The sequence below is a fragment of the Perognathus longimembris genome, chromosome 16 (assembly GCF_023159225.1).
Source record: "Perognathus longimembris pacificus isolate PPM17 chromosome 16, ASM2315922v1, whole genome shotgun sequence".
NCBI classification, from domain to species: domain Eukaryota; kingdom Metazoa; phylum Chordata; class Mammalia; order Rodentia; family Heteromyidae; genus Perognathus; species Perognathus longimembris.
In genome coordinates, this window is record NC_063176.1 from 35,137,502 (window position 1) to 35,163,999 (window position 26,498).

The 26,498-nt window shown below is 39.1% G+C and overlaps 1 protein-coding gene and 1 long non-coding RNA gene across 10 annotated transcripts in view; one reads left to right on the plus strand and one right to left on the minus strand.

The window, feature by feature from the left end:
• The window catches only part of Limch1 (LIM and calponin homology domains 1), a 294,059-nt gene that overhangs the window by 91,776 nt on the left and 175,785 nt on the right, over positions 1–26,498 (minus strand). For all 9 annotated transcript variants that reach the window (XM_048364831.1, XM_048364840.1, XM_048364830.1 and 6 more), the window contains exon 4: positions 4,818–4,924. In XM_048364831.1, the coding sequence (XP_048220788.1) occupies positions 4,818–4,924 (107 nt within the window). The remainder of the gene's footprint in view (positions 1–4,817; positions 4,925–26,498) is intronic.
• LOC125364982 lies at positions 2,693–4,248 on the plus strand. The gene is made up of 2 exons (XR_007213610.1): positions 2,693–3,062; positions 3,125–4,248. It is a non-coding gene; the product is annotated as an uncharacterized LOC125364982 (long non-coding RNA).

Here is a 26,498-nt window from a genome sequence, read left to right on the forward strand (position 1 = left end):
GTATTTAGCTCTGGTCACTTTATTGTGGCATATTCTAACCCAAGGTACATGTAAATAAGTAGGTGAGTCATTTTAAGTCAGTCAAGTGTTGGAGGGCCACACAAACATGGTGGTACATGCCTGTAATCCTAGCTGTGCAGAAAGCACAGTAGGAGGATATAGGTCTGAAGCTGGTCTAGGCAGAAAATGCAAGATCCTATCTGAAAAATAACCTAAAACAAAAAGGGCCAGTGGTTTTGAAGGTTTCTATAAAAGACAATGTATTATACTATGAAGATCAATCAGTCATCAGGGAATTAGACTGAAAGATGCCTCAATTCACTTTAGATTTGATTAACAGTACGCTTTCCTGTTTCCAGTTTTAATAGAAAAAAAAAGGTATGTCTTTATCTGCTTAGATATCTGCTAGTTTTTTTTCATTCAGCCCCAAACCAGAAATAACAACTCTATAAATGTTGTTAAATTTTTATGAAAAGCAAGAATTGACAATAAAAAAGTTCACCAACTAACAGCTCATTAAGCTACAAGTTCATTGACTAAATCATGCCTGACACTTCGTAGCAGCTTACAACGTGTTTGTGGGATGGTTTCCTTTTTTTTTTTTTGCCAGTCCTGGGCCTTGGACTCAGGGCCTGAGCACCCTCCCTGGCTTCTTCCCACTCAAGGCTAGCACTCTGCCACCTGACCCACAGCGCCCCTTCTGGCCGTTTCCCATATATGTGGTGCTGGGGAATGGAGCTTCATGTGTAGGAGGCAAGCACTCTTGCCACTAGGCCATATTCCCAGCCCCTGTGGGATGGTTTCCATGTAACAGCCAATCATGTGCAAATATTTGTGAATTTTTAGAAGACTCCACAGCCTTTACATGTTTTGTTTTTCTTTTTGTGTGGGTCCTGGGGCTTGAACTCAGGATCTGGGCACTGTTCCTAAGCTTTTTGTGCTCAAGACTACTCTACCACTTTGAGCCACAAAACCATTTCTGGCTTTTTTTAAAAAGTAGTTAATTGGAGATAAGAGTCTCCCACACTTTCCTTCCTGGGATGGCTTAGAACCCTGATCCTCAGATCTCAGCCCCTCGAGTAGCTAGGATTACAGGTGTGAGACACTGACACCCCCCTTCCTCTTTTCATTCAGCTGCACTGATTCCTAGGAATGGGTCCAAGCTGTGTTTCTGCAAGCTTTCATTTCCCATCAAAGCTGCACCCATTCCTGGCAGACTTCTCTAAATTACACATACAGTAACCATTTGCAGCGTTTTCCTCTTGTTAAAAAGAAAATGTTCATGTTACTTCTTGAGGAAAAGGTAAGAAAAATTACCTATGAGAAAAGCTAAATTGGAGTCTGTTTTAAAGATGGAGTTTCAGAAAACACACCCAAGGCTCCTGTGTGCAATCCACCCTTATACCTTCCAGCTCAACAGCCATTCACTGATGCCAGTCAGAGTCTCTCTGTGGCTGTCCCTGTCAGCTCTCAAAGGGAAAACCAAGCTACACTGGTGGCACTCTGACCTACCTTAGCCAGAAAACTTACACATGTTAAAAAACAAAACAAAACACTCTCCCCCAGTGCCAAATTAAAACACCATCACCTATTTAAAAAAATTGCCAAGCAGATGCTCATTGCATGCCTCCTTTTGACGATCACCAGACACAACTTTCTAAGTACCATAAATCAAGCCATGGCAGGATTAAAAAATTATTAGCATATATTAACTATACACAAAGGGGTTTATTGTCATTTTAATCTAAAATTCTAATGCATTTCTAAATAAAACGATGCAGTGACATAACTGCTCTGCATACGGAGAACATTGAGAAGCCCTCCCCCTCCCTACACTGGCACATGGCCCTTTAAGTTCACAAGCTTCTTTCAGACATCAACTATTTCTTCTCCCAAGCCTTCAAGCAGTGCTTGCTCCACTCTGATCGCTGGCAGATCTTCCCATGGCTGGCTCCTGCTCCCTGTTCCTGTCTTAGTCCTCAGTGGCTCAGTTGCTACTTTGAGATGTCACCATTGATGACTATTCGTGGATAGCTTGCTATCTTCCAAATCTTTTCTCTCTTTTCATTTCAATGCCTTCACTTTTTGCTGTCAGTTTTCTTTATTTACTTTGTCTCTTAGTACTTGGCTCCAGAGTGAAAAATCACACATAGCAGTGCTATCTTGCTTATTTTGTTCTCTAGTGAAAAAAGTGTCAGACACATTGGAGTTGCTCAGTAAATATTAACTAAGTAGATGCATACCGAATACCTGAGCTCTAGAGGGATGTAATGGACCAGTAGTGCCTGAAAAAATAACAGTGCATAAGTGAAGGAGAAATTAGAAGGGAAGAAAAGGAGAAGAAATGCCAAAAGAGAGCTAGACAGCAAGAGAGGATATGAAGGGGAGGCTGGAGATGGAGGAAAAAAGATAGAAATATGAAAGGTGAAAAGAACAAGAGGAATATTGCACCTTCAGAAATGACTGCAGTATTTGTTGACATGATTTCCCTTTTATGTTTCTTTCTGTGCATTGTTTTGTGCTGGTACAGTGTCTTGAACTCAGAACTTCATGCTCTTGTTTAGCTTTTTCATTCAAGCCTGGCACTCTACCATTGAACTCCACTTACAGCTTTTTGCTGGTTAATTGGAAAGAAAAAGCTCAACTTTTCTGACCAGGCTAGCTTTGAATCTTGATCCTTAGATCTCAACCTCCTGAGTAGCTAGGATTACAAACATGAGCCACCAGTGCCTGGCCTGGCTGGATGAATGTCTTTCTTCTGAAGTTTTGTATATTTTTTGTCTTTCTTCTGAAGTTTTGTATATTTTTGTTCAGTTCTGCACTTAACAAGCTTTACTTAGAATCTTCCCTGGTAGAAAACTCTGTCCAGTTCCATTTCACAGATGAGGACACCAGTTCCACTGAAGCAAAGATACTTAGCTGAGATCACAGCTAGACACAATTCTCCCAATGCCTAGATTTTTACAGATTCATGAGAAAAGTTATACAAGTCCTGAACTTTATAACCAATCACCATCAGAATTCTCCTGCTTTAATGATTGTGTAAAGTGGTTTCAAAAAAGGTGAGTGAACTGTAACCTCTCTGTACATCAGTTTGATAATAAAAATTTGAAGAAAAAAAAAGGTGAGTGAAACTTCTGATACAGTCAGAGTGAACTTTCCCTCATCCTTGTGTGTGGGTGGGGGGTGGGGGGGTATGTGACTAATTACTATCTACGACCTTGCACTGTTGCTAGTATTTCTGGTCACTTGCCACCCAAGTGAAGCTACAAATATGAGATGAGGCAGAACCTGAAACAACGTCCTAAAATGATTGATTAGAGGCCAGATTCAAGTGATAAATGGACCGTGTGATGATTAAAATGTGGGGTATGCTGGTTCCTTTAGTCAAATTTCCGATGTTTCATTCTGTTGTGTATATATACATTTTTTTTTTCACTGAACTCAAAATTTTTGCATGAGGATAATTCAGGAATAGCATGTTGAAAACTGAAAATTTTAAATAATCAGGCACAGCTGACTCTCCTTTATATCATAAATCAATTATAAACCAAATTTTATTTCATTCACTGCTTTCCATTTGCATTATCATCCTCCTCCTCATTATTATTACTATTATTACTATTATTAAAATCAAGGTCAGCAAATTGAACAATGGAACAATTTTGGCTTCTCTCCTTTTTCTATTCATCTATGATGAAATGACTCCAAAAGTTACTAACTCATAGACTGTCCATGAAATTTAGTTTTAATATGAAATCCTATTCATGCTGAATATTGTTTGACTATGGTGGAACATGTTTTATATGACATTAGTAAGGTCTGAAGAACATTTAAACATCAGGAAGGTTATCTTTGCCATGGAATAAGGACAAGTCTGCTTTTTACCCTGGTCACAAGCTATTCCTCTACACAGTAATAGATTCTGTTCCAAGAATTTCTTTGGCCTCAAACAAGGCTCAGAGCGGATACAGTCAATAATGGCCAAGGGGCCAATATCCTTCTCCAAAGAGCTCGATTACTGACACAGATGAGAAAACAATTACAAATGCAAATGCAAGAGATACTTCCCCATAATCAAATGCCTTCCCTGTATAATGAACAAAGTTCAAATCTGTTTACCTAGTTTGTGATCTTCCAAGAACCTGTACAAATACCCGGATGAAGTCAATAAAAGATTTTTTGTCTGAGACCCACAGATTCTGAGCATACTTCTTTCTTTTTTTTTTTTTTTTTTACAAGTTTTATTTAAATATCTCTAGGGTTCAAAAAACAAATCAGTGTCAAATATGAACATGAGTCAACAGCTTAAAATAAAATTGCCAGTAATCACTAAGGAACATGGTTGATCAATATTTTTCAGGAGGCAAGTTAGCCACCAGATGCAGGAAAATGCAGGAAAATGAAGGTTCAAAGCCTCAGATGGCTCAAGAGATGACTGGAATGGCCCAAACATGTCTCTTCTCAGGTCATGCCCATGACAATTTACATCACATGCTGTACCACAGACTTCACCCAACAAATCCAAGGCTACAGCAGCATACTTCTTTCTTGTAATGGATTATTTAACATTCTTTTCTCTTCCTCAAAATTCTACTTCTGTTTTCGTGACTATTGCATTTGAAAAAAAATCATATTAGATCACACTCAAAACTATATATAGAGAGCAGGATAATGTGAATGTTTAGAAAACTTTATCTTAAAAATAAAACTTGATCTTTACCTAACCATTTTAATTTTATAAGGCATCCTTGTTACAAAACTGTGAATCAAACCATAAAGGGCTTTCCCTTAAACATAAATGATGTGTTACTCACTTGACTGGGCCTCTGTTGGAGGCGTCCTGGAGGTCGCTTGGGTCGAAGAGCTGAGATTCTTTAAGGCCGAGTTCTTTGCAACCTCTCAAGAATAAGATGATATTGTCCTGGAGAAAAGAAAGGAAATACTTTTATGAAGAAAAAAGGGATATTTTTTATGAACAAGACTATTGCCCTGCAATACTCCAAATTTCTATAGGAATGGTTATTGAATCAGGTCTGAATTATGGCTTGTCCCGTAACAAAATTATACTTTGTTGAGAAATGCCCAAGTAAACTGACAACTCAAACCACCAAGTCCACAAACTGTCAAGTTCTCTTTCTCTCCTTAGCTTGACACTTTTGTACAAAGCTGCAAGGAAAATGCCATTGTAAAGAACTTAGTATCTTTTTAAGTAGTAGTATTTTAAAAACCAGGTATTCTCCATTGCTTCCACACTCTTTGTCCATAACTTATTGTCTAGTCTATCTATTATGAGTCATGGAAATAAATGGATTATTCCAAAAGGGATTGCAAGTTGTAGGTTATTCTTTTGGAATGCTGTGGTATTCATCAACAGTTTTATGAATTACAGGTCCCTAACTGTCTTTCTTTCCTTCCTTCCTTCCTTTTGTCCTTCCTTCCTTCCTTCCTTCCTTCCTTCCTTCCTTCCTTCCTTCCTTCCTTCCTTCCTTCCTTCCTTCTTTCCTTCCTTCCTTCCTTCCTTCCTTCTTTCCCTGCCTCCCCCCCTTCCTTTTTGGGGCCTTCAGCCTGCTGGACAGATGCTCTACCATTTGAACCATCCCCCTACTTCCCTGAAAGATTTTCAAAAGTATTGATGAAGTCTATCATGTAGTAGTAGAAACTACAGCTAAGGGAATGTGAGCTCCAAGAGTCATATTAATAAGAATCCCCTCTAGATGCCTAAAAAAAGCCATTGAAGAAATTTGAAAGGTAATCTCCTCTCCTTGAGGAAAATATAACAGGTTACCCTCTATGGTTAGGTCACATCAGTTAGCTCTGAGTTAATCAAAAGAAAGATGATCTGATTGTGCACTACCTAATAAAGGGACCTTTATAACCAAAGGTAAAGTCAGAGTCCCTGCCACTTGGGAGTTTAAGAGCTGCAAAGATTTGAATTCTGCTAGCTGTGACTGGAGCTTGGGAAAGGTTTCAAAGATGCTTAGGCTCTTAGCCCCCATGCACATGTTGATTTCAGCTCGGTGAGACTGTCAGCAAAAATCCCATGTCCACATTATTGACCCACAGAACAATAAATGAGTGAAATGATATATGAGTGGTGTTTTAAGATGCTAAGTTCATGGTAATTCTTAATGCAGTAGTAAAAAAAAATTCACCATAAGTTCTAAGCAATAAGAGCATTAGCAATGAATTGATAGCCTATTTATAGTCTTTATTATCTGCCAGGAATTCTTCCAAGAGCTGTACATATATGAACTCATGTAATCTCTGCATAACCCAATGAAGGAGGTACTAAAATGTCCTATCATCTGATGGATGAACAACCTGGTACTCAGGACAATGAATCAAATTCTTTTGAGAAAATGGTGAAAACGAACATGGCATGGAGGAGAAACTCAAGCAGGAAATGTGAGACCAAAGGACCATGGACAATGAGGCTGTGGGGGCAGAGCTGATGGTAGAGGGCCCTTGAACTCATGGAAGGCAGACTGCAGGAAGCCCCTGGTAGAGGTTGTATCTGAGAAATGATGCCTGAATCTAAGTGGGAGTGGGAAGTAGGGGGAAGAAGGAGTGAAGAGACAAGAGTTAGGAATCTAGAGACCAGTGCAGATGCAAATATGAGCCCTTGTTCACCTTTCGGAGTGAGGCCATGGACTTTTTCAGTGGGTAAGTTGTGCCATGGGTCACAGGGCATGTGTCAGCTCTACGATCTCTTGGTGACTGACTGTGAGCTGGTTTTAGTACATCTGAAGCCATCCAGGCTCTAATTACTTTCCATATTATTTTTAGTTATCATATTTAATAGTTCCCACCACCCTCTAAGTCTCACACTTTTCCACTTTGTTTATCAGATATATCTCATTCATTAATTTTATCCCAGTGAGCACAGAAAGAGAAAGCAAGGGAAGGAAAAAAGGGTGGGGAGGTATTGAGTCCTTTTCAAAAGATCCTGATTTTCTACTTACTTGTATATTGTCCCTTCTGTTATTAAGTTTATGTAACTTCTTTCCTTTCTCTAAAGGTTTTTATCTTAATCTTTCAGTTACTATCTGTGGAATAATTGTAATCCTTAAAATGTTCACCCTTTTTCTCAGTTTCCCCAACGATTTCCATTCATCAGTGAACCTGGATATGTCAACATAACATTCTATCCACATATAGACCTATTCAGTCTCAAAAACCTTCTTTACTCAATAGCCAGGCCTCCTTGTTCATTATCCCGGCCTCCAAATGGGCCCGCTGGCTTCCTAGACAGCTAGAGACTCCTCCCAGGAATTTGGCTGTTCTCATTGTATTAGCAGTCAGAAGATTCTGAATACTTGTCATTTAGCAATTTGAATATAAATGAATGGTTAGAGAAATGAGGAGCAGTTGTGATAGCGCACATCTGTAATGCCTGCAACACAGGAGGCAGAGATAGAAGGATCACAGCAGGCAAAAGCAAACAAACAAAACGCAAAGGACCAGGATATGGCTCAAACAATAGACAACTTGTCATTTTTTTTTTGCCAGTCCTGGGGCTTGGACTCAGGGCCTGAGCACTGTCCCTGGCTTCTTTTTGCTCAAGGCTAGCACTCTGCCACTTGAGCCACAGCGCCACTTCTGGCCTTTTTCTGTATATGTGGTGCTGGGGAATTGAACCCAGGGCCTCATGTATACAAGGCAAGCACTCTTGCCACTAGGCCGTATCCCCAGCCCCGACAACTTGTCTTGAAAGCATGTGAACAAAGGCATCACTGGCTTGAACAATTTTGAGGATACCATGTTCAAAAAGGGATGCACCCTTCCCTTTGTCAGTGTACATCTCATCAATGGAAGAAGTTTTTATGTCAACTCCAAACCAAGACAGTGACCAGTGCAAATGTTTAGGTGAGTCTTTTGGATACATGGAAGTGTTTTTTCGGTTGGCCTGGGAGCTCTGTGCCTTTTCCTCTCTAAGAATCACCTGAAACTACACTAAAGGACCAAGTCCATGACCTCCATGGAGTTCCATAGGACGCGCATGCCTGTGGCACTCAGATCCTCAGGATAAGCAGAGAAATGTTTTTCCCATACACATTCTCAGTCACACAAACTGACCCAGGAACACCACGCACATCCAGCCTGCAAACACGCAGGCTTTGTGCTGCAGCCAGCCTGAACAACGTGGACTGGAAGATTTAAATAACTGCAGGTTTGTTTGCAGCTCCTTGCTGCAACCTAATGATGCTGGAGGGGAGCCAGGCCCTAGTCAGGAACAACGCCAGTAGGAAGAGCCACCCAGCCAAGAGCTAACAAGGGCATCCGCTGAAGCAAGGGAGGACTGTGCCTTTAATTACACAAATTGCCTCTCGTATATTCTCATCTGCCTTGCTCTGCACACTGAGATTTTACCACATTTACAATTTCACATAAAACCCACATCCTACTGTTTGAAAGGAGATGAACTGGAGAAACTGCTTTATTACAATGGTGGTTACTTTAGCTTTTACTGACATAGAGCTAGCAAAAATCCATTGAGACCTTAGTAATCTTTTTTTTTTTTTTTTTTTTTTGCCAGTCCTGAGGTTTGAACTCAGGGCCTGAGCACTGTCTCTGGCTTCTTTATTGCTCGAGGCTAGCACTCTACTACTTGAGCCACAGTGCCACTTCTGGCCTTTTCTATATATTGGTGCTGAGGAATCGAACCCAGGGCTTCACGTATACAAGGCAAGCATTCTACCACTAGGCCATATTACCAGCCCCTTAGTAATCTTTACACAAAAAATTTAAAGGACTCTTCAGAAAAAAAATATCAGAAAAAAGAACCCAAAAATGGAGATTAAGAGATATGCTGACCAAATGCAATGTCTGGCCTTAATTGGATCCCAGGTCCAAGAAGAAAAAAGTAAGTAAGACTAAAGTTAAATTTGCATGCGGACTGTATGTTGGAGGATATTGTTGGAAAGTGCTAATTTTCTTAGGTGTAATGGTACTAATGCAGCTATGTGAGAAAAATGCCTTCATTCTTAAGCACACACACAAAAACTACATAATGACCCAAAAAAAACTCTCCTAGCTCAATGTCCAGCATCTTCTGGGTCCTCCTTATGAAGCTTCCTCATTGTCTGTAACTTTCTGTCTGTGAAACAGGCATCCAGCTCTTGGTATTCTCCATGGAAACCAGACAAGGGATGGCAAGCTCCTGATGTGCCTACTCTCTGGGGATTTGTTTGTTCTTTTGCCACCCATAGGGGAAATGCAGCATCATCACAAATGTGGAGTTCACAAAAAATAAAGATAATGTGCATTTGCATTTCAAATGAACCCTCACACCTCCACTATTCGACATTTTAAAAAAAAACACCCATATAATTTTCTTTCCAGTTTCTATAAATGAAAAGACAAAGTGGAGAATATAGAAATGTAAATTAAAACCTCTGGTGAAATGATCATTTTACTACATTTCCTGCAATAAGTACTGACTATATTCTTAATAAGGTTTAGAATAGTCCAGAAAGATTTACAAGTATATCAGAGAAGACCCAGATCTTGTCAGAAAATCAATAACTAACAATATCACTTTTACACTCCACCAGTAAGTCTTAAAAAACAAACAAACATGGTTTTGTGAGGTTTTTCTCCAATGGAAGCAAATTCCCTTTAACAGAAATTCAATTACAAAATTCAGAACTTAAGGAATATGTTACCAAAAAAAATAGCTGCAGGAATTTACCCAGTAATTAATAGAACTTGGGGATTTCCTGAACCAGTGTGCTCACGGTCGTGGCTCCAGCCTGCGTGGGTTCCAGTCAAACCCCAGGAACTGGCCCACTTCCAACTACAACCAGTGCTCGCCAGACTGTCAATGCATTTTTATTTGCCAGGAGCAACTTAATGAGGATACCAGCTCTTCCACTGAGAGGAAAGAGCAATTCACTGGGCCTGGAGGAATTATGGAGTGAGTTCACCCAGAAGGTGGCAGCTGGTGGCTGCTTGAAGAAAAAGAAAACATTTATGGATGGGAAATGAGCAAATGCCTGGTGGGTTGCAGAAGAAATGATGGAAGGTAGAAAGGCAAAGAAAACTGTAAAGGTAGGATTGAGTGACCCCTGAAATCTGGACCATTCTCTAAGCCATAGGAATCTAAGCTAGTTCATGCAGAGGGGCCGAGTCCTGCCTGGGATGCTACCTTTGCCTTAGGATGATATGTCAAAAAGACACTGGATGGGAGAGGGGGTCCATGGAAGAGGCTCTCCCAAGATCAGAAGCAATGACAGAAACTATGGGGCTGTGAACACCTCTCTTTGGCTTGACCATTGAGTGTATCTGAGATTCATAAGGACATGGAGAGAGGTTTGAGTGATGCTGAGGGGTTTACCTCTTCAGGTCATCTTCAGGGACAAAAAGAACAGGAGAGCAATGAGAAAAAGAACTAGTTTAAACCTGGAGCGCTCCACTCAGAGCCACAGCTCCCTGGAAACTGCAATAGGGTCTAAAGTTGAGAAGGGAGGCCTCTGTATATACATGGCAGCAGTGGAAGACAGCAAGGGCTTTTCTAGAAGAGCTCAGAGAACAGGAGAGATGATGATAGAACTATCCAGAAATCACATTTGAGGCGCTGGTCCTTGTGCCAGAAAAGGAAAAGCAACCAGGAAGTCAGTACCAGGGGACTAGCCTGGAGCATTTTTTAGGGAGCATCATGTTTCTATCATCAAATACCAATCCTCCTAATGAGGTTCCAGCCCAGCCACTGAGTGGCCATATGACCTTAAGTAGGGTGCTTGATGACTCCCTGCCTCAGTTTCTTTCCTTAGAGTGGGCTCATACATCCTCCTCTCGCTACACCATTCTAGTCAGGTACAAGTCCTCATAGGTCCCCCAAACATGCCAGGTAGGTCTCTAGGTCTCTGTCAGGGTCTTCACCCTGCTTTATTTATCTATTTCTTTTTCTTTTTCAACCCAGATATTAACTGGAGCACTATCTAGAGTATAATTAGTGAGAACCTCATATAAATGTATGGAATGAGTGAATGTAAAAAAAATGGAGGTAGTTATGGTGTCATAAGATTGCTATGTGGAATTAAATAAGAGAATATACATAAAGGACTTAAAACAGAGGTGTCTGGCACAGAGTAGTAATCCAGTAAGTGTTTTCCATTATTATACTTACTTCCATTGCTAGGATGGAAGCTGGTAAGTGAATGCATTTTCTAATTAGAAGGACATTCGTAGTTTTGTTCAGGGGTAAAACTCAGGTTTCAGAAAGTCAAAAAGTCAGGGAAGAATAAAAGCAAAGAAAACATATAAAGACATTCAAAGATTATGTGTGAGGGGGAAGAATCAAAGGAAGACTGCTAAAAGAAGGAGAAACATGGCTCCCTTCTTCCTGAGTTCCTTTGGTACCCCAGGCCTACTGATGGCATGGCCTCTGAACTTACTTTTCATTTATGTCTGGTACTAGACTCATCAATGTGTGCAGTCTACATGCTCAGTGTTTACATTCTACTTGGACAGCCTATCTTTACAATTCTTGGACTTTCTTCATTTTTAAATTTTATTTTATTGAATAATAGTACTGGGGTTTGAACTCAGGGTCTTCAGCTTATAGGACAGGCACTGTGCTACCTAATCCATGCCTTAATCCCTTTTGCATTATTTGTTTTTTAGGTAAAGTCTCACTTTTTTTTTGCCCAGTCTTACCTGGATTATGATTTTCCTACTTACATCAACTATGCAGCTGGGGTTATAAGTACATGCCACTGCATCCAGCATTTTTCTTGACACTGACTTTTTGTTTGGGCTGGCCTTGAACCATGGTCCTCTTGCTATTTTAATAATTTCTATTTACATATTCTCTTTTTGGCTTATCATTACCCAGACCCATTCAAGGGAGCTCAAATTCCTACATCCTACTCCTTGACCTTAGCCCCTCTCCTAGATCTCTCATTGCTTCTCTCCTACAACACCAATGTTCTCTCTCTATTCTGTCCCCTCTCCCCAGTTTGCCTTATTTCCTTCAGGATCTAGTCCTGGCCAGTGTGACTGTTCCACTATTCCATTGTCTATGTCTTCAGTGTTTTCATCTCTTCATTGTGCTTTAAGGAAACAAGATATAGGGAACATAAAGAGTGCAGGTGAAACAATTAGGGTCAGAAGCTAACCCAACCCTCTCTCATCTCTTCCTGAAGAGGGAGCCCCCATGTGTGTATATGGAGTGACATCGAAGACAACAACCTGTCCTGGCACACATCTCTCTTCCCTTTGTGTTTTGAGAGAAGGGGAATCGTCTAGCTCATCTAGTTCTAGATTTCCCTTCCTAAAGACAGCCTGTCTGTAGGGCATATGTATCCTGTCTGACTCTGCCATGTGGTAAGGGGCCTTTCTCAGCAGGGGAGGCCTGTGGCTGTCCAGATGTGCTAGCAATGGGGGGCGGGGGGGATGCATTTATTTAATTTAGGAGTAAGGATTAGAGAACTGTTTGGCTGAAGCTCTAAAAGCCACATGCTCTAATTTGTTTCATGGGAAGTAAAGCTGTTATTCTGATCTCTTCCTAACTCCTGTGCATATATATCAACTGGGTGAGAAAGAGATGAATTATATATTGACCACCCTCAATCCCCAACTTGGCTCCCAGGACTTCTGGAAATAATGGTGCTGTAATCACTGGACCAACTATATGAGCCTAGAATAGTCTTCTAGGCATCTCTGGCTAGTTCCCTCTGCTCCTCAACATCCCTCTGCATTCTTTAGTCTCTGCCTTCTCCCAGAAAACCCCAACCCTCCTCCCTCTTTCTCAAGGCTTAAATTCCCTTCCTCACTCAACCGAAATTCTACAACTAGTAACCCATTTTTTTTAAATAAAAGAATATAAAGTTGAATATTCTAATGCATTTTTCAACAATTTGTTAGTATTCTTTCCAACAACTAGAAGAAGATGTGAAACTTGGTCAGGGGAAAGATCAGAGAGTCAAAGTATACATATTTGTTCTTATTTTATTGCAAATGCTCGTTCAAAGCTCTTTATCACATGCTTACTATATGAAAGGTAATAAGAGAAGTGTCCTAGGCAAGAAGGGGATCATCATTAGAATTAGGACTCTTATTTCTATATGAGAGAAATAAGGACATGTTGGATTACAGAATCTGGTATAAGTCAGCCTCAGGTAGGGTGGGGATGTAGGTGACCCTCTGAAATAACTGGAGACCAGTGTCTCATGAATTTGGAGCTTAGACTTGCTTATCTCTTGTCTGCCTGTTCTGATGATTTCACCAGATTTTTTCCACATAGTTCCTCTAGTTTCCAACTTTTAGACATAAAAATTGTCACTCTCTGAGAGGTCCAACTCTTTTTCTCACTTGTATTGAAAAAAAATCCCATGGGGGAACACTTCAAACAAACAGACAAACAAAACTCTACTTTGCTACCCAGAGTCAAGTTTCATCCCACAGTGGAAAATGGGGTAGAATTAAAGAGGCTATAAAATTTCAAGAAATGGTAGAGATGGAGAAATGGAGAGCTGGAGAATCATTTCTACAAGAAGGAAGATGTGAATCTTTAGAAGGAGACATGAGCCCAGGCTATATTCACAAAAGTGGACCCAAAGTGGATTTTTCCTTCAAAATTCTTTTAGAGCAAAGCATGGAAAGGTGAAACACACCTGGAATCCCAGCAATTGGGCAAGAGGACTACAAGTTTGAGGTCAACCTGGGCTGTGTAGCCAGTAATAGACCATGCTAGATTAAATAGCAAGAGGTAGACTCGGGAAAAAAAAGTCCTTCAAGAGTAGAATATTGGGGCTGGGGATATGGCCTAGTGGCAAGAGTGCCTGCCTCGGATACACGAGGCCCTGGGTTCGATTCCCCAGCACCACATATACAGAAAACGGCCAGAAGTGGCGCTGTAGCTCAAGTGGCAGAGTGCTAGCCTTGAGCGGGAAGAAGCCAGGGACAGTGCTCAGGCCCTGAGTCCAAGGCCCAGGACTGGCCAAAAAAAAAAAAAAAAGAGTAGAATATTAATTTAACTGCTACAATATTAAATATTATGCTCTTTTTTTTTTTTTTTTGCAAGTTCTAAGGCTTGAACTCAGGGCCTGGGTGCTGTGCCTTAGCTTTTTGGTAGTTAATTGGAGATAAGAGTCTCAAGGACTTAGCCTCCATAGCAGCTAGTATTACAGGTATGAGGCACTGGTGCCTGGCTAAATGCTTAAATTTAATTTTACTTTAGAGTCATTTTTTCACTGCCTCCGTTTCACTGCCTCCATTTCGCTGCCTCCAAGAAGTTAATGGTTTACAAATGAAGCAAGTGAAAGTTAATTAATCCTGCTCCAAAGAGCTTTTTCAATCATAATTTCTCCATCAATATAGCAGTTAGGATCTAAATTTTCTTCTCCCATGGGATATTTAGGGACAAAGACTATCCAACCTCAAAGACCCAATTGGCCTCCTCATCTTGATTTTGATTTCTCTTCTGCATTACAGACTCATAGCCATTCGTGAAGTTCCCATTTCTTTTCTCAGGGAGTTGACATTTAAGCTCACTTGAAGGTCAGAACCACTGTGCTATCTAAGGAAGATTGGAAGTCCAGATGATCAGGAAAACTGTTGGGACTTCAAGCAATTTACTCTTCTGAAAAAATTATTGAGTCACTCCCCAAACTACATAACATTAAAACTCAACAGAAGCTTTAGGATGTTTGCTACCAGATTGGGTTCCAGTAGAATTTACTAATTGTGCTTTGAGAGGCAAATGAAAAATAGCTTTCATTTACACTAGAATAAAACTGCTTCAACTATCATAGGCCCATCATTCTATAATGCCCATAACTTGACATAGATGACCAAGAATGTTGACAAAATGTGGTCCATGAGTCACAATATGTTTGGTACTCGCCCATAATTAAACAAATAGAGATTTGTAAAACAGGCATTTAGAAGCTTTTAAAACAATTGGGTATCGCAATCACATCTAATTGTGTGAACAACAGAGTCATCTCATAGAATATGGAAGATTCTATTTAGAATATTTTCCAAACTTCATGAGTCACATATTGTGCTGAACTGTATAATTAATGGCAATAGAATTACATATTAGTGTAAATTGAATTAAATAGCAATTGCAAAGTAAAAGTAAAATACAATTGAATGCCATTTCATCCTCTTTAGATGGCTACTATGAAAAATAAGTGCTGTTAAGAATGAACAGAAGGGCTGGGGATATGGCCTAGTGGCTAGAGTGCCTGCCTCATATTCATGAGGCCCTGGGTTGGATTCCCCAGCACCACATATACAGAAGTGGCGCTGTGGCTCAAGTGGCAGAGTGCTAGCCTTGAGCAAAAAGAAGCCAGGGACAGTGCTCAGGCCCTGAGTCCAAGGCCCAGGACTGGCCAAAAAAAAAAGAATGGACAGAAATTGGAACCACTGTACAGTGTTAGTTGACTGTAAGATAGTATAACTGCTGTGGAAAAGAATTTGGTGGTTCCTCGAAAAGTTGAACACAGAATTACAACAGGTTCTAGTAATTCTACTTCTAAACATATAGAGCAATGACGCTTATACTCACAATAGCCACAAAGGAAACAGTCCAAACGTCCATCAAGAGGTGGAGGGATAGAGAATATGCACTATGTACTTAGAAGAAAACATTATTCATGATTAAAATGGAGTAAAATTCTTCTGTGTCCCATAACAATAGACATTATGCTAAATGAAGTAAGCCAGACACCAAAGGACAACTATTGCATGATTCCACTTATATGAGGTTCCTAGATCAGTCAAGTATCAGCATCTGGGAGCCAGGGAACAATGGAAAGTTACTGATTAATGGACACAGGAGTTAAAAAAAAAACACCCCCCTCCCCCGCAGGATTTAAAAAAACACAAATGGCACTACAGATGGAAAGCTTGTGCCTTAGAATCCATATCCCATTTCTGGGCCTTAGCCCAAATGACCACAAACATGGCCACACCAAAGCTACTAGCACAGCGATGTTCCCGGCAGCATTATTTACTGTAGTCATGATATGGAATCAACCCAGATGCCTCTCAGTGGATGAATGGATAAAGAAAATGTGGTAGATATAAACAATGTAATTCTATGCTTCCATCAGAAAGAACGACATCACTCCATTTATAAGGAAATGGAAAGACTTGGAAAAAATAATATTAAGTGAAGTAAGCCAGACCCAAAGAAACATAATCTGCTTGTTTTCCTCATTTATATTAATTAGTATAATGTATATTAATTAGTATATAGTTCTAGCAGAGGATCACAATAGCTCAATAGCTATATACATGTGGCTTTATAAAATGATGTCAATTGAACTGAAATACGATATGGAAACAAGAAGTTTTTTTCTTAGTGTACTGTATGCTGTTATTTCTTTTGTCCTCTCCCCCCCCCTTTGGCTTACCCCCTGTTGTCACTTTTTTTTTTCTCAAATTTTTATTATCAAACTGATGTACAGAGAGGTTACAGTATCATACGTTGGGCATTGGATACATTTCTTGTACTCTTTGTTGTCACTTTTTAAAAACATGGTACCCTTTGTTTTGTACATAAGCTTATCTGACTTGGGGATGGAAAGGGGGAATCACAGAAATGATGAGACAAAGGACAAAGGGTGAACCAATGCAACAGTGATATTCAAAAGACACTGTTGGAAATGAGCTTTACAACTTGGGGGGGTGGGGGTGGGTAGAGGGAAATGGAAGGGGAGGGATAGCAGGAGAAAACAAGGGAAGGGGTAACAATGTTCTACAAAAATTGTGCTAATTTCCTTATTTATATAACTATAAACCCCTGTACATCATCTTTACAATAAAAAATAAATAAATAAAACTTATCGTTAATGTGAAGGTACTTGGAGGTGGGGCCTTTAGAGGCGGAGCCATTGGAAGACAGGGCCTTTGTGAGGCAAGGACACTCATGAATGGGATCCCATATGAAAGAGATTCCAGAATGCATCCCTGCCCTTCTAGCAGATAATAGCCAGATGATGCCATCTATGTAGCAAGGTTCTCAAGACACCAAGTCTACTACTGCCTGTATCCTGGAATTCTTACCACTAGAACGATAAAAAAATAAACATCTGTGTTAGAAGCCACAACGTTTATGATATTTCATGGTGTCTGCCTTAATGAACTAGACATAGAAGGGGGTGATGGCGGCACAGCATCATGAATATACTTAATGTTATTGGGTTGTGCACCTAGAAATGACTGAAATAATACTTCTACTGGTTAAAAAAGTAACAGCAATAAAACAGTTCTTCATCATGTCTCAGTCCTGAAGTGTATACCCTAGGGGATTCTGAATCAAATAAAGTAGAAGAGATGTGACATACAATGTTCCCCAACCGGAGGTCGTAATACTTAAACTCACAATTCTGTGAAACCTTAAGAAACTCTCTCAACTTAGCATTTCCTAAATGTATTAGACTTCAGAATCCTTTGCTTCATAGCCTACTGTTTTATTAGCAAATATCAAATTGTACATAGTAAAGGGTCCCATCGTGACACTTACATACATGCAGATGATATACTTCCATACATGCAGATAAATTACTGAGACAAGGCTCAGACTTTCAAATGATATTCAAAGCAGAGTGAAGCAGACCTCACTGTTCCACTGTGGCCCATAATCTAAAACTATCAACTTTCCATCAGTTCCTACGGCATTAATAATGCCTGTCCCAAGGAATGCAAGGCCAACAGAAGTCAAGCAGCAAGGGCCCAGTTCATCTCTGCACCCTTCAAGCTTCATAAGAAAGGATACCTTTCATACTTGTCTCTCTAGTGCTGCAAGTTAAGACAACGATTTACTAGTTAGAAGTGACCCCAGGAACAAATTCCTTCATCGTCTGGGTCAGGCATGTGGATGACATTAGAAAAAGAAACAGACTTTGAGAGGCCAAATGGGTTGTGAAATGCAGGAGCCATATTGATAGGTCCAAATACCATCACCTCAATCACACTTCAAGGTCATAACCTTTCTACTGAGAAGGCTAAAAAGCCAGCAAGAAAGGAAATGCCACAAGTAAAAAGCCATAAGCAACCTCTGCACTCATTCACATTACCATGACCTGGAGAAATTTGAATACTTAATTCCATCTGGAGGAAAGTTTACCTAAAAACATTCTGCTGCTTTTAACATGCATATGAAAAGGAAGCAGGAATTCAAAGCCAAAGATAATTAAGTAAAAAGAATCTGGTAGAAATATCACAGCATTCCTTTTTATTCTTTCAAGTTTATCAGGTTCTTAGCTGAGGGGCCATCTTCAGTATTCCAATTTCTTCCTATCTAATTCAAAAAAGGTGTAGGGAAGAAATTGTCTTCAAATAACTTTAGATTCTTGGCTTTGTAAACATGTACATGGAAACCACATTTCATCTTCAAGGAATGTTTTTTTAAATAGTATATTCAAAATAATAAATTTCCCATGATACTGGCTTCCTCTTTCCAAGCTAGTGTTTGGCCTAATTTATACAGTAAATCTAACAGGCAAGTTATTTCTCTCAAATAGCACCTAGCACATTCTTGGCATCCAAAAGGAGTTAACACATTGCATATGCTGTTTGTATTCACAAACCAACCTGTCTGAGGGGGAAAAATGTAATTTGGGAAGGGGAGGAAGAAGAAGACAGAAGGAGTCCATAGGAGTGGAGAAAGCCACCAACATGGCTGCCAGGACCTTCCCCTAAGCAATGGAGTTTTTGAAGATGAATGCTATGGCACCCAGGTGTTTGGAACTTTGTAACTTCTACCACATTCGATACTAGCAACTAAGACCCAACTGTGCCTATGTTACAGATGGAGAGAAATAGAATGTTTAAAATAAATTCTGCAAAATTCTCATTTGCAAAGTGCAAGTTTGTTCAGAATGATTGAAAAATTCTGGAGACAGATGGTGATGAATGCTGTACAACAATGCAAGTGGATGTAAGGCCACTGAACTGTGCACTTAAAAATGGATACAGTGATCGATCTTACGTTATTTATTTTACCATAAAAGTGTGTGTGTGTGTGTGTGTGTGTGTGTGTGTGTGTGTGTGTGTGTGTGTACACATTCTGGAGCTTAAATTCAAGGGCCAGGGCACTATCCCTTAGCTGTTTTGCTCAAGCCTCTACCACTTAAGCCACATTGCAATTCTGGCCTTTTGGTGATTAACAGGAGACAAAAGTCGTACTGACTTTTCTGCTCAGGCTGGCTTTGAGCCTCCATTCTTAGATCTTGGCCTCCTGAGTAGCTAGGATTATATGCATGAACCACTGATGCCTGGCTTCATAATTGTTTTAAAAGTCAGCTTCATTATACTGCAAGGTCACATGGTATATCTAGGGAGAAACTAATAAATGTTGCCAGTTTGACTGAAAAAAAAATCACAATCTTTCATTGCCTAAAAATAATGATAACATAGATGAGGATGATTTCTTAAGTACTATTTCTGAGCTGACACTATTACCAGCAATTGATGCACAGTCACAGATTTATATCTCTAGTATCTAAGGAGGGACTTTATTCCCATTTTCCAGATGGGAAAGTCAAGTACACAAGCTAAGCAATGGTGGAACCAGGAGTTGGCTCCAAAGGGTATTATTCCCCAGTTCCTGCTCTTCATCACATTCATGCATTGCCTCTTGTCATATAAATTTTGACACACAGAATACAGAGACAGTAGCCTCAAGATGATGCACTAACCAAGAATGTCAATAGGCTACAAATAATGAAATAGGCGAAAAGAAATCTGTTCATACTCGGTCACTGAGAAAGAAGACCTGCTCCCATACCACATTACCACATTCCAAGAATGTTTTCATGGTATCTGTGACTCAGGCTCCCTTACTGCATGAACCACAGACAGACAGACAGACAGACAGACAGACAGACAGACAGACAGACACACACACACACACACACACACACACACACACACACACCACAGCTCTGAGGATTAGGGCCTAGATATATTCCTTACTATACCCTGGCTTATCATGGATGGATTCATACACTATTTTAGCACTAGAATTATGGCTAGCATACCACATGTTTTTAGTAAAATTTAAACTTGGAATAGTTTACATAACATGTTCATTGCCAATACTATTCACAATAGCTATGACATTGGAAAAAGCCAGTGTCCTTCAGTGGATAATCAGATATAGAAAGTATTTGCAATGAAATATTATTTAGTCTTATAAAGGAAAGAAATCCTATCATTTGTTACAATATATGGACCTTATATTAAATTAAATAAGCCAGGCACAGAAAGATAAAAATGATATGATTTCATTTATTTGTGGAATCTTAAATTCTAGAACTCAAATGAAGCATAAAGTAGGAGGTAAGATAGCAGTTGCCAAGGGTTAGATAAAATGGGATGTTGGTTACATGTTATCAATCTTCAGTTATAAGATAAATTCCAGGTGTACAGCATAGTGAATATAGTTAATAATACTGGATTGTTTACTTGAAATTTGCTAGACTAGATCTTAGGTATTTTCAGCAGACAAACAAAACAAAACAAAAAGATAACTGAGTGGTGTATATGTCAATTAGTTTGATTGTGGCCATAGCCGAGCCACATGTCAAATAATCATGTTATATACCTTTAAATAGATATATAAGTTTTACATGTCTATTATACCTCAATCAAACTAGAAGATAAAGAAATAATATTGTCATCTGTTCCTTAAAGGTTAGCTTTCTACCATCTGGTGCCATCTTTGTAGCATCTGATCCTTGTCAATGCTAACTCTTATTACTTTTTCCAGTCTCTTCTACTGACTGGAAAAGTCAGCGTTTCCCCTTCTGAGGTTAATTTTAATCATTTGTATTTTGTTAAGAAATTATTCTTTTTTGCTGGTTATCAAACTCCTTGCCATGGGTTGGTTTATAAAAATCTCTTAAAAAAACAAAAACCCTTATCATTCCTCTTGCATCTATTAGTTTGCCATGTCTTTTTATCTTTGTTTTATGTTTTATCTCTTTTTTTTTCCTTAGTTGGCTTCCAAGGGATTTATATTTTTTATTAGTCTTCCCAAAGAAAGACCAGCTTTGGGATTGATTTATCCATTCTCTATCCCTTTAAATTTCAGGTTTTATCTTTATTAATTCTCTCTTGCTAGTTTTATGTTTTTAATTTATGTATTTTAATTTTATATATTTAATTTTTTAAGTAATTAATCTTTAAGTAACTGTACAAAGGAGTTTCAGCTCAACATAATTTATGAGTATAATGCATGTTGACCAATGTCATCCCTTACATTGTTCACCCTCCTCCTCCCATCTTGCCCACCCTATCTATCTTGGTAGTCTTAAAGCCTATTTTGTTCCTCTTTATTTCCTAAACTGAGTTAAAAAGTTGCCCCATTTTTCTTCCTTTAAAAACATAAGCAAAAGAAAACTTCCTCTGAGTCTGATATTAACTGTTTTAGAAGTTTTGATAACAAAATATTCTTTTTCATTTCTTACCTGGTAGCTTTTGCTTCCTCCTGATTCTCTTTTGGATCCCAGGATTACCAGTGAGTGTTTGTGGATAAAGTATGCAGATATGGTTTGCAAATGGAAAGGGTTCTTTATTGCCTTCCAGCTTTTTATTTCCGTCTCATTGCATCAAGGATGGGATTGTGTGACCTGTGAAGTGTCTCCCTTTTCTCTGGACTATGGAAGGGTTTCTTTGTGTTCACAAAACATGATTAGAGTGGGCAGGGTGACAGCGAATGCTCAATGGAGATTTAACCATCCATTTTTAATATTGACCTATGATCTTTAGACAGTTGACATGAAACTTACTCACTTTTCCATGAGATGTAGGATGTAAAAATGGTTTCTCTGTTGCTAGGCCTGGGTATCAGTAATTTCATGTGGCAAATGCAAATCGTGCTTCTCTGCCTCACAATGTTGCTGCTGGTAAATTAAAGGCGCCTGCTGTTCTCTCCCTCCCCTACATTGTGCCTTCCTGGAAGTCCCAGGTAGCTACTGAAATAATATCCCTAAGAAGCAGACCCTCTGCGCCCTTGGTAGACATCAGAAAAACCTTCCAATGGAGCCTGGGTCTTATCAGGCACCACGGACCACACAGAGTGGGGAAATGGGACACTCTGTCATGCACGTGACACATGCCTGAGAGCAGCGGGGAGAAAGGCAGGCATCCCAGATCAAGTGTCTTTTGAAGCCGCTAAGTGTTTTAATGGATTTAAATCCCTTAAAACACTGCTTGAGTGTGCAACAGGGGGAGGGGAGGGCAGACTTGGGTGATGGTGCTGTTATATGCAGCACTGCAGAAAATGTTTTGAAACTAAAGACTGATTGAGAGAGACATCAAAAGAGTTTGATTTGTTTGATGTTTAGACATACATACATGATGCACATTGCTCTCATACTAATGATGACCGTCTGTAAGCCAGATGGACTGGTGATCATGTCAAGAGACATCTGATTCGGGTGCCACTGAAAATACAGCTTAAGGTAAAACCATCCCCACAGAAATGATTCTCTTGTTGTGTGCTTAAGGGTACAATGACACACAACTGGGAGTTTAAATAATTAAGCTAATTACAACTAACTTTTAAGATGTTTTCTGCCTGAACCAATACCATTCTATTGGTGATGTATTGAATCAGAAGTGGTAGTGGTAGGCTTGGTCAATTTGGGTGAGCGAATAAATCTCTTTCAGAGCAGAAAATAGGATGTGGTTAAACAGTCCTGATTTTCAGGGGTACAAATTGGGTATAATAAGTATAGCAGCTGGCCTGGAGACTTGCATAATCATTTTATTTTATTTTATTATCTTTTGGTAGTTGCACAAAGCAGTTTCAATTTAACATATCAGTTTATGAGTACAACATGCCTTGATCAATGTCACCCCTAGCACAATTCTCCCCTATCTCTCCCACCTCCCCAGATCCCAGTTTCCTACTTCCAACATAATCATTTTAAATTTGACATTTCAAAAAGCAGCTCTTGACCTGAGTATCTTGACAAGCAAAAAAGATATACATCAAAATAAATATATATAAGCCCACCCTCCCAGAACTTGCTTTTAAAGCTATCACTTTGTTTATTTTTCTTTTGTTAGTTTTTGCCCATAAGAAATACAAATATTGGGCTACAAGGAGGGGAATTTAGCCAACTACAAATTTAAATAAAAATTTAAACTACAATATAAAAACAGTTTTACTCAACAGATTGGCCAAGATGAGTAAGAATTCTAAGCTCTCATGTTGGGAAGGTATGAGGAAGTTGCTAGTTTTGTATTCTAGTAGCAAGAAGTAAATTGGTTCTGATATCTCTTAAGAAAATGATTTAAGGGCTTAAGTGCCTTAAGCCTTTAGAATTTTGCATTTCTTGGACTCATCAATTTGCCTTTTAGAAGTCCCACCTGAAGATATACTTAAAAAATATATATATCCATTGTTGGGGCTGGGAATGTGGCTTAGTGGTAGAGTGCTTGCCTAGCATGCATGAAGCCCTAGGTTCAATTCCTCAGCACCACATACACAGAAAAAGCCAGAAGTGGTGCTGGGGCTCAAGTGGTAGAGTGCTAGCCTTGAGCAAAAAGAAGCCAGGGACAGTGCTCAGGCCTTAAGTCCAAACTCCAGGACTGGCAAAAAAAAAATAAATCCATTGTTAACATTGTTTAATAACTAGAAATAACATAAATTTCCAACAAGGGATTGCTTAAGCAGTATATGTATGTTAGAAACTATTGCCATATATTTCTGTTAATAAATACTAATATTAGTATTAAGATAATCTGAACTTTAATCTGAAATCCAAATTATATATTTAAAAAGGTGACTATGAAAATCACTTTCAAACAAATTATTCAGAACAGAATTGCTAATATTATAATGGCTACTTTTATAAAGTTGTTTTCTGGAGCTTGGTATGGTGGTGCATACCGCTAATCCCAGATATTAAGAAAGCAGAAATAAGAGAATGCAGTCTAAGGTTATTCCTGGGGGGAAGAGGGAACATGAAAAATAAACTAAAGCAAGATATATGTGGCTTCTGTGGCACAGAGCTGACCTGGTAAGTGAAAGGCTCTGAGTTCAAATCCAGAACTGCCTCCCCCCTAAATTATTTTCATATGTAAATTATATATAAGCATATGTATTATATATCATATTATATGATATATATGTAATTCTTTCCCTTTCTAATTTTTTTTAAAGTTTTTGAATACACATAGTTGAGGAAAACACAGAAACAGGCCTCTCCTACTTTTGTTCTCCAACCACCCAAATTTTTACTCTCAGTACACATAATATTTCTGTTTCTTGTTTATATTTCCAGAAATATGTGTATGTAAGTTGGTTTACACACATTCCACATTACTTCTAACCTTTTTAAAAGCCACACTAGTTACGCCATTTTTAAAAACATACAAGATAAAGAGTCTTGCCTTTTCTTATTTAAAATGGCTATCTGGTCACCCACAATCATATTTATTGCAGCTAAGCCATGGTATTGAATCAGCCCACATACTCCTCATAGACAAATGGATCAAGAAAATGTGATATATATACACAATGAAATTTTAACTCATTAGAAAGAATGATATTGTACTATTTGTAAACAAATGGAAAGACCTGGAAAAAAATATGTTAAGTGAAGTAAGTCAGGCCCAGAGTGACAAAGGATGAATGATTTCCCTTATATGTAGAAGCTAGATTTAGCTTAAAAAGTCATAATAGAATACATTTGAGTGGTATGCATTTGTATACAAATGTATTAGCTGAAATATGGTAGCTTGAAGGGAGAATTAAAATAGTGTAATTCCGGGGATGGGGATATAGCCTAGTGGCAAGAGTGCCTGCCTCGGATACACGAGGCCCTAGGTTCGATTCCCCAGCACCACATATACAGAAAACGGCCAGAAGCGGCGCTGTGGCTCAAGTGGCAGAGTGCTAGCCTTGAGCGGGAAGAAGCCAGGGACAGTGCTCAGGCCCTGAGTCCAAGGCCCAGGACTGGCCAAAAAAAATAGTGTAATTCCTACAGAGGCAAAGTCAAAATTCAATAAAATAAAGCATCAGGAAGGAAGCACTTGAAAGGAAAGGAAAGGAAAGAGGTAGACAAATGAAGAAAAGGGAAAAATGCAGTCAGGAATCCAATTATATCCTACAAAACTAAGAAGATTGAAGGAAGGAGTGGGTAGAAGAGGAATGGGTAAAAATGTTGAAAGGGGTTACATAGATCAAGATATATTGTATTCATAAACTGCTTTGTTAAATGGCAACCCTTTTACATAACTACTTAAAGGTAAATGGCTATCTGTTATTCTGTGGAAAGACAGGACCAAAATTAGAATAAACATATAACAAATTGTCCAAATTGAGATACTTTAGCAAGAGAAAGGTATGCTTTTACTAAGTGAATAAGAGATAAACTAACCCACAAGAACCTGGACAAATGGTTATCCTAACCATAAACAACTACAGCTTATCTCAGTTGATGGACACACAGGTAATTTCTAATTGTTTGCTGTTGCAGAAAAACATGCTGAAATGTACAACTTCATAAACTTATTTCACAGCTGTGTAGGATGCAATAATTAGAAGTGATGTCCAAGGGCAACTGCAATGTTTTTATTTCTGGATTCTTCTAAAAAAGAGTTGTCAGTATTTTCATTTTTCTGAAATATGTAAGTATTGATTTTATGGTAAGATTAAAAATATTAAATTCTTCAAAAATTCAAAGTGTTTGAAAAAGAATCGACTGGGCAAGTTTAACATCTTCTAAATCATAAACACATATAGATACACAGACTGGAAACAATTAAAGTCGAGAGTGTTTAGACTATCTAGAAGTTTCAAAAGCAAACAATTCCCACAAGAAATGTGTGCAAATGAATAGATGATGCACATGGTAAACTAACCTAACCAGCTCTTAGTCACTATGTTGCTTTATAATGTACCATCTATATCAGACATCTTGCTGGTTCCCTCCCTCCCTCCCTCCCTCCCTTCCTTACTTACTTTCATCCTTCCTTCTTCCCTTTCTCCCTTATTTCATTCATTCACTCATTTTTGGTGCCAGTACTGGGGCTTGAACTCAGGGCCTGGGAACTGTCTCTTAGCTTTTTCACTCAAGGAAAAACAACTTGAACCAAACCTCCACTGCCTGCCTTTTGCTACTGAACTGGAGAAAAAAAGTCTCATATACTTTCCTGTCTAGGATGGCTATGAACCATGATCCTCAACTATCAGCCTCCTGAGTGGCTAGGATTCTAAGTGTTAGCCACTGTGCTCAGCATTATTATTATTACTACTATTATTGGCCGGTTCTGGGGCTTGAACTCAGGGCCTGGGCTCTATCCCTGAGTCTCTCTGTGCTCAAGGCTAGCATTCTCCCACTTGAGCCACAGTGCCACCTCTGGCTTTATCTGTTTTATGTGGTGCTGAGGAATTTAACCCAGAGCCTCATCCATGCTAGACAAGCACTCTACCAGTAAAGCCACATTCCCAGCCCTCAGCTGTATTTTGTATCTTACAACATCCTTCTTTTTTGTCCACCTAGGCAGATGAGTTTTCACTT